Source organism: Chrysemys picta, chromosome 2 (genome assembly GCF_011386835.1).
Source record: "Chrysemys picta bellii isolate R12L10 chromosome 2, ASM1138683v2, whole genome shotgun sequence".
Taxonomy (NCBI): Eukaryota; Metazoa; Chordata; order Testudines; family Emydidae; genus Chrysemys; species Chrysemys picta.
The window spans coordinates 252,236,018-252,250,375 of record NC_088792.1 but is presented as its reverse complement, the minus strand read 5'-3'; the positions used below and the strand labels follow the sequence as shown (position 1 = coordinate 252,250,375).

At 42.3% G+C, this 14,358-nt stretch overlaps 1 protein-coding gene across 17 annotated transcripts in view; it reads right to left on the bottom strand.

Moving 5' to 3' along the window:
• VPS13B (vacuolar protein sorting 13 homolog B) overlaps window positions 1-14,358 on the bottom strand; it is a 943,390-nt gene that overhangs the window by 261,763 nt on the left and 667,269 nt on the right. For 15 of the 17 annotated variants that reach the window (XR_010598024.1, XM_065582180.1, XM_065582178.1 and 12 more), the window contains 2 exons: window positions 7,563-7,689; window positions 5,585-5,728 (listed from right to left, as the gene is read on the bottom strand). The exons of 1 other annotated variant lie outside the window; for it this stretch is intronic. Coding sequence is in view for 15 of the 16 variants with exons in the window: in XM_065582180.1 (XP_065438252.1) it covers window positions 5,585-5,728; window positions 7,563-7,689 (271 nt within the window). In the remaining variant the exon portion in view is untranslated. Of the gene's footprint in view, window positions 1-5,584; window positions 5,729-7,562; window positions 7,690-10,330; window positions 10,895-14,358 lie in introns of those variants that run through there. One more of the 17 variants, XM_065582184.1, reaches the window with a different exon arrangement.

The window sequence follows — 14,358 nt, the reverse complement described above, 5'->3', positions numbered from 1 at the left end:
CTACCTCTGGAATCTCTTGAGGCAGAAGGAGCTGAAGCGGAACTCTGTTCATTCAAACAAGATCATCCAGATGTGACAATACCTTAATAGTATCGAAAGATACTGATAAATTTAACTGAATCAGGTTGGCCACCTTAAGGCTTGTGTGATCTTAGAAGGAAATCAGCAATCGATATAATCATTGAGGTCTCTATTCTATAACCATAATTGAACCCAGACTAAAATACAATACACACATGTGGAATTGAGGTGTATCTGGAGATGGCCCATCACAACCTTCTTGATAACTTTTCCTAAAAAAGGAAGATGTTAAATGTTTCTTGAAGAGGAATCTAAACACCATTTCTTTAAGTGTGGCTGACCTGAGCCAACCAGATGATCATCTTATTGTACTTATCTTATTGAGTACTCATATTGCAATAGTTCCAGAAGTAAAGCAAAGGAAGTTCCTGTCCCAGGGAGCTCACAATCTAGGATTATGACCAGACACAACAAGTGGATAAGCAAACAAGCAGGAGCAGGGGACAATATAACAGGAAAGGCTAGAATGTTTGCATAAATTAATAGTCTCGGTGATCATAGAGGCCACCAGCTCAACCAATGTCAGATTGGCAGTGATTTAGAAGCGTAATGGCAGAATGTTTTAAAGAGAAATTTAAAAGATAATGAGGTGGTGACTCTGGGAATGCTTATTCAGAGTTGTTCCCATGCATAAGAGGGAGAAAGCACAAAAGTGTTTGTGGGAAAAGCAGACAAGCAAGCAATCCTTACTGGTGTTATTGGCACAACAAACCCATTGGTCAGCTTCCCAATAAGAAATTAAATTTGATAGATAGGGTGGAGATAAATGGTGGAAAGCCATAAAGGTGAAGACATTAAGCTTGTATATGATGTGTGGAGAAAGGTGAGCCAATGGAGGGAGACAATTCAAGGATGGTGGTATCAGAATAATGGACCATCAAGATGAGCAGCTTTTCTACTGATGTGAGGAGGGAAAGGTTGGTGGCCCAAGGCCAGAGAGAAGATTTCAGTTGTCAAGACGTAAGATAACAGCTTGAACAAGAGCTGTGGCAATCTTCATCAATAATGAGATCAATGTTTATCTCCTAGCTTTAATCAGTCCATCTCACAGGTCATAATATCTCAAGAACACCCAAAACTGTATGAAAGCCAACTAGCAAAGTGTGAGTTTCTCATTTGTAGTGGTAAAGCAGTGTTACTCCAGATGCATGAGATGTATTAAAAATCCTACCAAAATTAAGGTTTCTGCTAACCAAAATTTATTTACATTCAGCACATAAAGAGACTTGATCAACATGATGAAAAAGGGGTCTGCATTGAATAAACGTTTAAACATGGAAGCCTGGGAATGAACAGGTGAAGTCAATGTCATTGTCTAATAGCTGCCATATGAATAGACTTGACAGATTTCAATTTTTTAAAAAATAATTTTGACAGATAATATTGATGTCTATTTTTAAACTTTTTTCAATTCTGATCTATTTAAATGTTCACAGTTGTAGGAAATTTGGAGGGTTGACAGAAAATAGGCAGATTCAGACAATCATTTAATGACTGCAGATGCTGAGATTCAAAAAATTAAAGCTTTACAAGCATTAAAACACAAATTGTCAACATCACATGTCAAAATATACAAAGTTAATATCCTTAACTCAAACTCTAATAAGTTCTCTAGCAGCATTTTTCTTACTTTGCCTACCTGTACATTTTGATTATCACCGACAGAAATATTTTTTGTCAGTTTGTTTGTGTATTGAGATATTGACTTTTACCGACGTTTACTGATAAAAATCTAATCCTTCCATGCCTACCCATGAATTAATTTGTCAATACAAAACATATTTCACTCCAAAAGTTTAAATAAGCTTGACTTATTCAAATCACCCTTGTGCCCTCAGGGTGAAGTGGAACTGCATGGATGTGTCCAGATAAACACATTTCTGGGAGATTTTAAGCATAACACGGGAAGTATTAAGCCTGACTTACTTCTGAATTTGGAAAAATATTTGTTACTTAATACATCTGACAGTGCTGAAAAAACCATATTAAAAAATAAAGGGAGTTGCCAGTAGCTATTAAACACTGCCCTGCAAGAATGGATTGATGTTAATCTTTCTCTTGTCTTTCCATTCTACTTGCAGTGTTCCTTTTTCCATTTCCTGCTTCCAGGCCAACCACTTCTTTCAACATACAGTAGATGAGAGACAGGCTCCATGCTACCCATACAAAGTTTATGGTCAACTGGACATTGCATACTACAGGAAATCTAGTCCCCACCAACCCCCAAAGTTCCATGATCTGCCCCTAAACAATTCCATTATGCAATATTTCTAGGAAGACCTTTAAGTATTCAAATCTTCACCTGGAGACCCTTGAAGAATTCACCATCCACAAGAAAAGCACCACTATACAGAGAAATCTGAAGTATTAAAACCATTTATTACTATAGACTATGTTCTCATATTCTTAGAAAACTCTAGTGTTCTACACCCTCAGTTGCAGGCTAATTTGTCAACATAAATGTAAACTATCTTTGACAGATTCTTAACAAAAACTCTGTCAGATGTGTTTCAAGCCAAGTCTTCCCATTGTGTTTAGCAGCAGATGAACAGGAGGTAAAACACTTATTTCTTTTAGAGGCCATAACCTCAAGAAATTCAAGGTATTCCCTCATCTCCTCCATTTTAGAGAATGCACAAATGCATATTTTATTAGTGACCTCTATTTATTACTTGGTTACATGTGACCTATCCAGGTGTCTCTGAACAGAAACAAAATATGCTAAACAAGGAACATGAACTAAAAGTTTCCCAATTCCCTCATGCTGTGTATCATTAAAACGTGTGAAATGACAGACTTTCACCTGGTCCATTTCAACATTATATGCCTGAGGAGCTCTGAGTATTTCTTAAAGCAGCAGCAGGAAGGCTTATCTTTGGTGTTGGAAATTCATGCGTGGATTCTCTCCAGAATAAAAATTACACCCAGAATGCATCACAATGTCTGTTATACAATCAAAGACTTCTGTTTCTTTAAAAACCTGGCAGATCACTGCCACATTATCTTGTCTCAGATTTGGAAGAGAGGCCTTATACATTTTGTACTGGAAGCAAAGCCAAGCTCACTATGAGGATTTCATATGTGGGCCCTTCCTCAGTGTATAAATCACTGGGAGACCCAATCTGCCTATTTAGCAGCTAAGCTCCTGGGGGCAGATACTGCCTCTTTTTCTGTGTTCTGTCCAGTATCAAACACAGTCAGCACTTATATAAAGATAGGGTGAAATCTTCATTCCTGCTCTGCCCCTCTTATACCAGGTAAAAGGATTGAAGTGGCTTAACGAGACCCTTAAAGCTCTGAACTGGCTGAGAGAAAATTCCCTGGTTCAGGAATTGTGTGAAACAACTGTAGAGTTGCCCTCTGAAGATTGTCAGGGAAGCTCTGATATAAGGGGTGTGCTGGAGGCAGGGCTGGGGGCGAAGCTTCAGCACAGATTCCAGGCAGCACTGTAGCTCGCAGGGCAGTCCACGGAGGCTGCTACAACTTAGACGGGCCCCCTGGGGAATGTGGGATAATTATAGCTGGATGCTTCTGCTAAAATGGTTAGCAGTCGAATAGTTAACAGTGTTGACATCTGAATTGTCATTCTAGATTTCAGACTTAACTCATTGATATGAGCAGGGCAGTTCACATCCATCAGCTATTACTTCACCCTCCAAAAACTCAAGAAGGCAACATGAGGTGAAAGGCATGTAGAGAAAAGGCATTGAGGCACTGGTGTGAAGCTGGCTTTACTTTGTTATTTTAGAGAAAATAACTGGAGAAAAGAGTAATGGAAATAAAACATATCATTACCCTTAACTGTACTTAATCCAGATATAGTTTTACTATTTATGACATAACTAAGAATAATAACTTGAACTAGAAACGTTTTCTTTTATTAATTATCTACAGCGTGTATGGAAAGAACTGATGGAATTGATGAAGAACAAATGGGCACCTCTGGATATAGTGTAGAAAAAGCACTCTGAAATGATCTAGTAAGTGGCTTTTATTGCAGCAAGTTTGCGTACTAAGCACTAATAGTGCAGAACTTCTGCACAGCACCAGCTCAAAATTCAAGTTCTGGGCACCCGTTCAATGTTTATGATTCTGTGCATTCCACAGGGGATGGGAAAACAGTGCCCTGTAAGTTATTTATTGAAGATATTCCCATAGTATACCTACTTACAATACCCATTTCCAAAAGAGGCTGTGGATCTGCAAAGTATCCAAAGAAGAGAAAGATATAGTGTATTTCTTTTATTACATTGGTAATGTTTCAAAAGTGTCATGAAATAATGCCCCCCCAGTCTTGGTGAGGGAGAGGGGACAGAGGGTGAATTTTCATTAGACTTAAGCTGGGAGAGGCCCTGGGGTCCTGAGAGCAGGGGAAAAGGGAGCTGCAGGCTCAGCTGCTTCAGAGCACTGCCCCTTGCCCCCAGCCCAGAATGTGTGTGGAGATTGTGCCTGGGCAGGGAGGGTAAGTACAGGGAGGGGAGGAGAGATTTCTACACCTCTCCCATCCACCCATTTGCTAGACTTCTGGAGGAAAATGGAGAATTGATTGTCTCATGCATCCCCCTGCAAACGATGAAGCTCTTAGGGCATGTAACAGTCATTCCACTGGGGTTGCTGCTGCTGCCCTGCCTCACCCTGCCCTATAACTGAAGTATAATCTGAGCTGTGTTACCAAGATGCTGTGGGTCTGATCAGATCTCCAATTTTGTGGATCAGGAAGGATTTTTTTCCAGGGGGCAAGGTGTCTTGTTGGTTGGAGGCCTAGTTTTAATGAATAAAGACAGACTTTAAAAGTTCAAAATGTAGTAAGTGGGAAGTTTGTAATTTTGTTGCAACTTGAGGCTGGTGTTCATTGCCAGTGACAGGCTGATAGGAGCTGGCACCTGGAAGTAAACATGGGCGAGAGACCCAAGTGATGGCTGGTGGACCCTATTAGTCGCAAGGAAGAAGGGGAGATGTTAAGTGTTCCTAGACTGAGGTACCTTTTATGTGTATCCTCCTTTCTACTCGCAGGGGAAGCACAAGATGATTCAAAGGTGGGCTGAATCCTAGAGATTAGAGTGAAGGGGATCAACCCTGAATATTGGTTTGGCATGGAGGTCATTTAACACTGTATTGGATTCAAGTAAATGAGTGATATATCTTGGGGGAAAGTAGGTTGTCGAATCTTCCATAGAAGTTAAACATTAATAACCTTACAGCCTTCTGCCTTAAAATCCATCCATGTGCCTTTCATCCTCCCATGTTTCCTGATCAATGTCCTCTCATGAGGAAGCTTTTACAAAGCCAGCCCAGAGTGACTTCCTGAAGAGTATTTGTAATTAACAAAGCAATAGGCACAGCTTAATTTTCAAAATAACAGTGGAGAACAGTATAAGTAAAGCTTGATAAATAAAAACGTGTGTAATTAATTTACTTACACATTTTTTCTACCACCACACATAATGTAAATGTCTGATATGAGCCACAGTAATTCTAAAAGAAAACAGGTTATATAACCTACCTCAGTGATCTTGTCGGAAGGCTCCAGTCCAACCAAATTGGCTTGTACTAGCTGCTGTAGAAGTTGTACTTGAGCTACGCTGAGGAAGAAGTCCAGGTTTGTGGTCATATTCACCTCCAAAGAATGGCCGCACACTAAAATCTCCTGTAGAGAAAAAACATGTCAGATACTAGCTACTAGGCAGATAATTTACATTTTAAAGGTAACTATATCACAATTCTCTGTCATACCCAATTTAAGCCATTTACACAATGTTAATTGCGACTGTTAAATCTATTTCTCTCTTTTAGTAGCAAAGAATGGTGTGCCAGCCATAAGGCTTCTTGTGAAGAAGTTGTGTTTGATACCTTGCTTTGCTTTCAACAGCATATGTAACCATTAACAAAAATCTTGTATGTAAAATGTTTCATGTGTGAGGTCTTGTTTTTCTTTGTAATATCAAACACTAGATTGTCAGATTTTTGTTTTTCATTTGCTTGGCAATGGACTACATTTCTCCTTTGCCTTGTCCTTCCAAGAAGATATACTTTTTTGGAATATAAACTCAGCTCGATTTATAATGAAATCATATGTTGGAACTCAAAGATAACCAGCCTAATTGATTTCTCTTTGCCTGTAAACCACTGTTAATATCTTGGCAGAGTTAACTGGATGACCACTACTATAGTTATACAAAACTAAAGCTCTTGACCATTGTTGGCAAGTGATTCAGAGATGAACAACAGAATCAATCCATAAGGTTTGCTTAATAAGCAGAAGCATTCCCCTTCTCATGAAGGACATGTGAATAATGTTCATATTCTCGGTAATCTATAGTAGACCCCACCCTTCAACCTTAAGCGTCCCCTAAGGAATAGATTCAAGGAGAATCTGACTAGCCAAAACATTTAAATTCCTGAATGTGAGCAATAGTAATGTTCATATGTTTCTTTTCACTGAATCCTTTCCATGCATCTCACAGCTATCCCCTGAATTTTCTTTTAATTTAAAATCTCTCGCTCCCACATTTGTGATGGCACTCTACATGAAACACAAATTCAATGCAATCTTTCGCTCACGTAATTAACATCTGTTCCTTCTCCATCAACTTGCACCTGTTACAAATGTGCAAATATGATTTTCATTCCTACCTCGGTTTTGCCCTTCCCAGGAGGTAGCTATTAAGAAAAATCACTCCTGCTAGCTGGCAAACAATGACTGGCATCTCCCTCCAAATAATGTGTTTTAAATTCCCTACCCATGTGCTAATGCCAAGAAATGAACCACAGTCTCTTGTGTGTAACAGGCTCCTCTACTGAGCTGACCCACAGACTGGTAAAAGTTACTGCTAAGTCTTTCCAGTCAATTTGGAATATCCTGAGGTATCCCTATTACTTCTACTACAAAATATTGTATGCCTTTGGAAATTTGACCATAGCACACTGTTTATTTGATTCTTGTAGAGATAATGTAGTTTTCAGGTTTGCTTTTATGGGGTCCATGAAAATAGTGTTTCTTAAATATTGTGCTGGATCATGTCTTTTCAACTCTTTTAGTTATAAATCCTTTAAGAATTCTGCAGTGTGCCTATCATAAATCTGACCACTTCATATGTCTGATGTATCATGTTTCCCCTCCTTTCATCTGGTTTTTGACAAGAGATTGTAAGCTCTTAGGGACACAAACTATTTCTGGGTGTTCGTACAGCATCAAGCACAATGAGATCATGGTCATGATGAGGCCTTTGAGTGCTATCATAATGTAATTAAATAAAAATACCTGTTCAAACAATGCAAATAATAAACGATAACTGTGCCATAGTTAAATACCAAAACTACAGCAGCCCTATGAACAGTTTAAAAAAACTATTCCTTTTTCCACAATCACACTATTTTAATATTGTTTAATATAATATTTTCTATCAAGATTAAAATTTGCTAAGGGAACAATAATGTACATGTTAAAAAGTCAGTTATTTTTGTTTAAATTTTGTACTAACCTCTGTGTGCAAGTTTTCTGATGAAATTACTTTTGTGAAAATGATTGCAGGAGCTGCAGTTATTCTCACTGTAAAATCTGTTAAAATTGGAGTTAAAATTGCTCTCCGTTCTTGATGCCGCCTTATGCTAAAAGAAAAAAAATTGAATATTATTACAATAGATTGTAAGCTGCTTAGGGCAGAGACCACATCTTCCTGTGTTCTTCCTGTGTACAGGGCCTACCAAAATGGGGCCTCAATCCTGACTGGGGCCTTTGGTTGCTACCACAATACAAATAATAAATAATTATTAATAACAAGGGTCCCAATCTGGCTGTCAGGCCATTAGCCCCAGGGACAGGACCATTGAAATCAGTGGAACTCAATGCAGTGTAAGGCCCAGATGGATCCAACTGCAGGATCAGGGCCAATCATTTATTTTAATTAGCTCAAAATTAAGAAAAAATTACACATTTTTCTAATGTTAACTATTAATATACTGCACAAACCCATTGTGACCTCAGTGCATTTGAAACCAAAATATATCTAAAACTTTTACTCTGCAAGCAATCCACCAGTATACACACAATACAAAGTGATGTATTATTGCTTTTCCTTTTACTGAATTAATATACGTTTAAAAATAAATCACTGTGAAGCAGTTTAGGCCACACACATTTGACCTACAAATCACATAAAAATAATTTTCAAAATGTGTTAGTGATCTTTATATTGAAATAGGTGTTCTTGTATATCCAACAAGACATTTACTTCACGCACAAAATATTTTGTAATGAAACAGTTAAAGTTGCCACACACACAAGTGGCACAAAAATCAAGTCCATGAAAAGTTAAGCCATCTAACAATACAGAACCTCTACTCCACTATTCACAACTCACCATTAAAATAAGTACTTTACACCATAGACCACACATAGGTGCCTAAATTCTGCCCCCATAGTAAAGCAATGCCAGCCTTCCAGCACCCCTTTCTGTGATTGGATGAGCATGCTGTACATTAGCTCCTTCTAAACAGAATACTGACATTCACTTTCCATGAACATTTGTGTCAGTAAACTGGATACTTAAGTTATCTTCTGGTTATATTTGCTACCAAAATGCAAGCTGGAGGCATTTCCCTTTTTTGGATGCATCTATCAATAGCCCTTGTTGACACAATATACCAGACTAGGATCTCCGTGTCAATTTAAATAAATTTGCCACAGACTCTTGTCTATGAGCACCTCCTCTGCAATCCTTCCAATGAGAAAAGCCTGCATTGAAATCAGATGGCCCTCAGTCTCAACAAGATCATGGGTAATGTGAGTCCTCTGGGTACTATCTGGTTGAGCCATTGCCTTGAGATCTGGTCATTGAGAGCATCTGCTAGAAGACTATCTACCTTTCTTACAAAGACAAGCTAATCACTGGGTTCCATAGAGGCAAACCCTGACAACTCTTAGAACATGACTTTCATTAGACCAATTTCTGCATATTCATAAAATGAGAAACAGCTAACTATCAACAAGCTATTAAACTAATAATTCAATCAATATACAAATTATTCTAACATATATCCCAACAAAATGCCCAGGCTATGCATTTTCTCTGGCTCATGTAAAAAAGAGAAACTCAGGCCTGGTCTACACTACGAGTTTAGATCGAATTTAGCAGCGTTAAATTGAATTAAGCCTGGACACGTTCACACGGCTAAGTCTCTTTTTTCAACTAAAAGGGCCCTTTAAATCGGTTTCTTTACTCCACCTCCGATGAGGGGATTAGCGATAAAATCGGCCTTAGCGGGTCGGAATAGGGGTAGTGTGAACGGAATTCGACATTATTGGCCTCCAGGAGCTATCCCACAGTGCTTCATTGTGCTTCATTGTGACCGCTCTGGACAGCACTCTCAACTCAGATGCACTGACCAGGTAGACAGGAAAAGCCCCGCGAACTTTTGAATTTCATTTCCTGTTTGGCCAGCATGGAGAGCACAGGTGACCATGCAGAGCTCATCAGCACAGGTAACCAGGATCGCAAAAGAGCTCCAGCATGGACAGAACGGAAGGTACGGGATCTGCTCGCCATATGGGGAGATGAATCAGTGCTAGCTGAACTCCGTAGCAGTAAATGAAATGGCAAAATATTAGAAAAGGTCTCAAAGGCCATGAAGGACAGAGGCCATAACAGGGACGCACAGCAGTGCCGTGTGAAAATTAAGGAGCTAAGGCAAGCCTACCACAAAGCCAGAGAAGCAAATGGAAGGTCTGGGGCAGAGCCGCAAACATGCTGCTTCTACGCGGAGCTGCATGCCATGCTAGGGGGTGCAGCCACCACTACCCCAACCATGTGCTTTGACTCCTTCAATGGAGAAACACACAGGGAAGAGGGTTCGGGGTACGAGGAAGATGAGGATGAAGATAATGTAGATAGCTCACAGCAGCAAGGAAGCGGAGAAACCGGTTTCCCTAACAGCCAGGATATGTTTATCACCCTGGATCTGGAACCAGTAACCCCCAAACTCACCCAAGGCGTGCTTCCAGACCCTGAGGGCACACAGGGGACCTCTGGTGAGTGTACCTTTGGAAATATTACACATGGTTTAAAAGCAAGCATGTTTAATGATTAATGATTAATTTGCCCTGGCAATCGCGGCCAGTACAGCTACTGGAAAAGTCTGTTAACGTGTATGGGGATGGAGTGGAAATCCTCCAGGGACATCTCCAGAAAGCTCTCCTTCATGTACTCCCAAAGCCTTTGCAAAAGGTTTCTGGGGAGGGCTCCCTTATCCCGTCCGCCATGGTAGGACACTTTACCACGCCAGGCCAGTAGCACGTAGTCTGGAATCATTGCATAACAAAGCATGGCAGCGTATGGTCCTGGTGTTTGCTGGCATGCAGACAACATCCATTCCTTATCGCTCTTTGTTATCCTCAGGAGAGTGATATTATTCACAGTCACCTGGTTGAAATGGGGCGATTTTATTAAGGGGACATTCAGAGGTGCCCGTTCCTGCTCTGCTGAACAGAAATGTTCCCCGCTGTTAGCCACGCGGTGGGGGGAGGGGTGAAGTGATCATTCCTGAGAATTGGGTGTGGGGGGAGGTGGGTTAGTTGGGTTTGTGCTGCATGTTAACCCGGAAACCGCAGCCCCTCCTTTTACATTGCAAACCCATTTTAAATGGCCAACCCAACGGGTGCTTGGTATGGGAAATGAGGGCACTACTGTTTGAAACCATTCCCACATGTTAAGAAGGTTAAAAAAGCCAAAAGACTGTGGCTTACCATGGCTGCCTGCAAGCCGAAATCTGTTGCCTGGAACTGCATGAGTGATCTTTCACACCAAACCGGCAGGCCCTCAATATAAGAGGAAAAATGCGACCTTGTAACGAAAGCACATGTACTTTGTAATGTGAATAGCAAAATTTAACGTGAAAGAGTGTACCCATTGTTCTCTAAAATGTGTCTTTTTTAACCACCTCTCCCTTCTCCTCCACCAGCTGCAAATGTTTCTCCTTCACAGAGGCTAGTGAAGATTAGAAGAAGAAAACGGCGGACTCGGGATGATATGTTCTTGGAGCTCCGGATGTCCTCCCATGCTGACAGAGCACAGCAGAATGCGTGGAGGCAGTCAATGTCAGACTACAGAAAAGCACAATATGAACGAGAGGTGAGGTGGCGGGCTGAATCGCGGGATGAACAGAGCAAGTGGCGGGCTGAAGATGATAGGTGGCGTCAGCTTGCAGACAGAAGGCAAGAGTCAATGCTCCGGCTGCTGGAGCATCAAACTGATATGCTCCAGCGTATGGTTGAACTTTCACACCGTAGCCTGGCCAGTCATGAAACTGGTTTTCTAAGCTTCTCTGATGCACACCGCGCCCTGCTGTGCTCTTCTAACCACCCTGGTGTTTGGCTGCGCGTAATCAGCGGCCAGGTGATTTGCCTCAACCTCCCACCCCGCCATAAATGTCTCCCCCTTACTCTCACAGATATTGTGGAGCGCACAGCAAGCAGCAATAACAATGGGGATATTCTTTTCGCTGAGGTCTGAGCGAGTCAGTAAGCTGCGCCAGCGCGCTTTTAAACATCCACCACCATTCGGCACTTGCTCAGCCTGTAGTTGAACAGGTCCTGACTACTGTCCAGGCTGCCTGTGTACAGCTTCATGAGCCATGGCATTAAGGGGTAGGCTGGGTCCCCAAGGATCACGATAGACATTTCAACATCCCCAATGGTTATATTCTGGTCCGGGAAGAAAGTCCCTTCCTCCAGCTTTCGAAACAGAGCAGAGTGCCTGAAGACGCGAGCATCATGTACCTCTCCCGGCCATCCCACGTTGATGTTGGTGAAACGTCCCTTGTGATCCACCAGGGCTTGCAGCAACATTGAAAAGTACCCCTTGCGGTTTATGTACTCGGTGGTTTGGTGCTCCGGTGACAAGATAGGAATATGGGTTCCGTCTATCGCTCCACCACAGTTTGGGAATCCCATTGCAGCAAAGCCATCCACTATGGCCTGCACGTTTCCCAGAGTCACTACCCTTGATATCACCAGGTCTTTGATTGCCCTGGCAACTTGGATCACAGCAGCCCCCACAGTAGATTTGCCCACTCCAAATTGATTCCCGACTGACCGGTAGCTGTCTGGCGTTGCAAGCTTCCACAGGGCTATCGCCACTCGCTTCTCAACTGTGAGGGCTGCTCTCATCCTGGTATTCTGGCGCTTCAGGGCAGGGGAAAGCAAGTCACAAAGTTCCATGAAAGTGCCCTTACGCATGCAAAAGTTTTGCAGCCACTGGGAATCATCCCACACCTGCAACACGATGCGGTCCCACCAGTTTGTGCTTGTTTCCCGGGCCCAGAATCGGCGTTCCACGGCATGAACCTGCCCCAGTAACACCATGATTTGCACATTGCTGGGGCCAGTGCCTCGTGAGAGGTCTATGTCCATGTCAATTTCCTCATCACTCTCGTCGCCGCGCTGCAATCGCCTCCTCGGCTGGTCCTGGTTTTGCTTTGGCATGTCCTGGCTCTGCATATATTCCAGGACAATGCGCGTGGTGTTCATAGTGCAGGGAATTAAAATCAACAAAGGTGGCTGTGCATCAAGGAGAAACACAAACAACTGTCACACAGAATGGCCCCCCCAAAGATTGAACTCAAAATCCTGGGTTTAGCAGGCCGTTGATTTCACGGAGCGGAGGGGGGAAGCAAATGAATACAGAACAAATCTATTTTTTACATCTTAAGCTGGCAGACGACGGTGCAGCATGACTGATAGCCCTCGGCATCTTCTGGGTGCTTGGCAGAAAATACTGGGCGCTTGGCAGAAAAGAGCATACTACGACTGATAGCCATCATCGTCATTGGGAAGACAGTACGACGACGACGGATACCAGTCGTAATATACCATCTTCTACCAAAAGGCAAGGGGCTGCTGCTGTGTAGCAATGCAGCCCCACGTCTGCCAGCACCCAGATTGCCGATGAAGGCTATCAGTCATACTGCACCGTCTACTGCCAAAAGGCAATTAGCTGCTGCTGTGTAGCAATGCAGTACCACGTCTGCCGGCACCCAGATGACATATGGTGATGGTGAGCTGAGCTGAGCTGAGCGGGCTCCATGCTTGGCGTGGTATGTTGTCTGCACAGGTAACCCAGGTAAAAAGGCGCGAATCGATTGTCTGCCGTTGCTCTGACGGAGAGGGAGGGGCCTGATGACATGTACCCAGAACCCCCCGCGACACTGTTTTGCATCATTCAGGCATTGGGATCTCAAGCCAGAATTCCAATGGGCGGCGGAGACTGTGGGAACCGTGGGATTGCTACCCATAGTGCAACGCTCCGGAAGTCGACGCTAGCCTCGGTACTGTGGACGTGGTCCGCCGACTTAATGCACTTAGAGCATTTTATGTGGGGACACACACAATTGGCTGTATACAACCGATTTCTATAAAACCGGCTTCTATAAATTCGACCTAATTTCGTAGTGTAGACATACCCTCAGAGACAATTGTGGCATAGGGGCTTTTATACCCTTGGCTCTAGAATGCTAGAAGAGAGACTCTCATACACATTCTACCATGGCAAATTGCCTTGAAACTGGTTTTGTTGCAGGGCACACAATCTCTCACAATGGTGATCAGCAGAGTCATGAAGGATAAATGTGGATTTCATAGTGATTCTTTAATGTGGCTAGGCTCGGGTTTAGATATATTTCTAGCAGAAGCAAACTCCAGAGATGAGAGCAGGACACAGAACCCTATTGGTAGCTCACTATTCTCTGTCAGCAACTCATCAGGACTGACATACTCACTACACCTAACACCCTGTTGTCATGATATTTACGCAAAAGATGGCATGTCATAATATATCACTGGAAAACTAATAAGTCACTGATCATTAATATTCTTGTGTAATGTATGTATGGTAAACCCCCAAAAGACTTTATAGATATATGGTGGAAATACATGACTAAACTGTATTTAAACAGGAATGTCCGGGGGAGTTGATCAACAGGTTTTCTCCAGACAAAGGAAAGAGGCTAATACCTCAAACCAAGTGAGGCCAAATTCAGTGGGCTATTCATTTGTATCGGAGGAAGAGATCATTTGCATTGTAAGAATCACCAGGGGGAGAGACGACAGTATGGAGTCTACACCAACAACATGGCATCCACACCCAGCAAGGAAAATGCACTTTGTCTGGACTTACTTTCCAAAGAATACATTTTCAAGGTTTACTGGACTATAAAAAGAAAGGGGAAAAAAACGATAGTTGTCCATTCTGTGGGGCTGCAGCTCTTGAAAGCACAGAACATTGG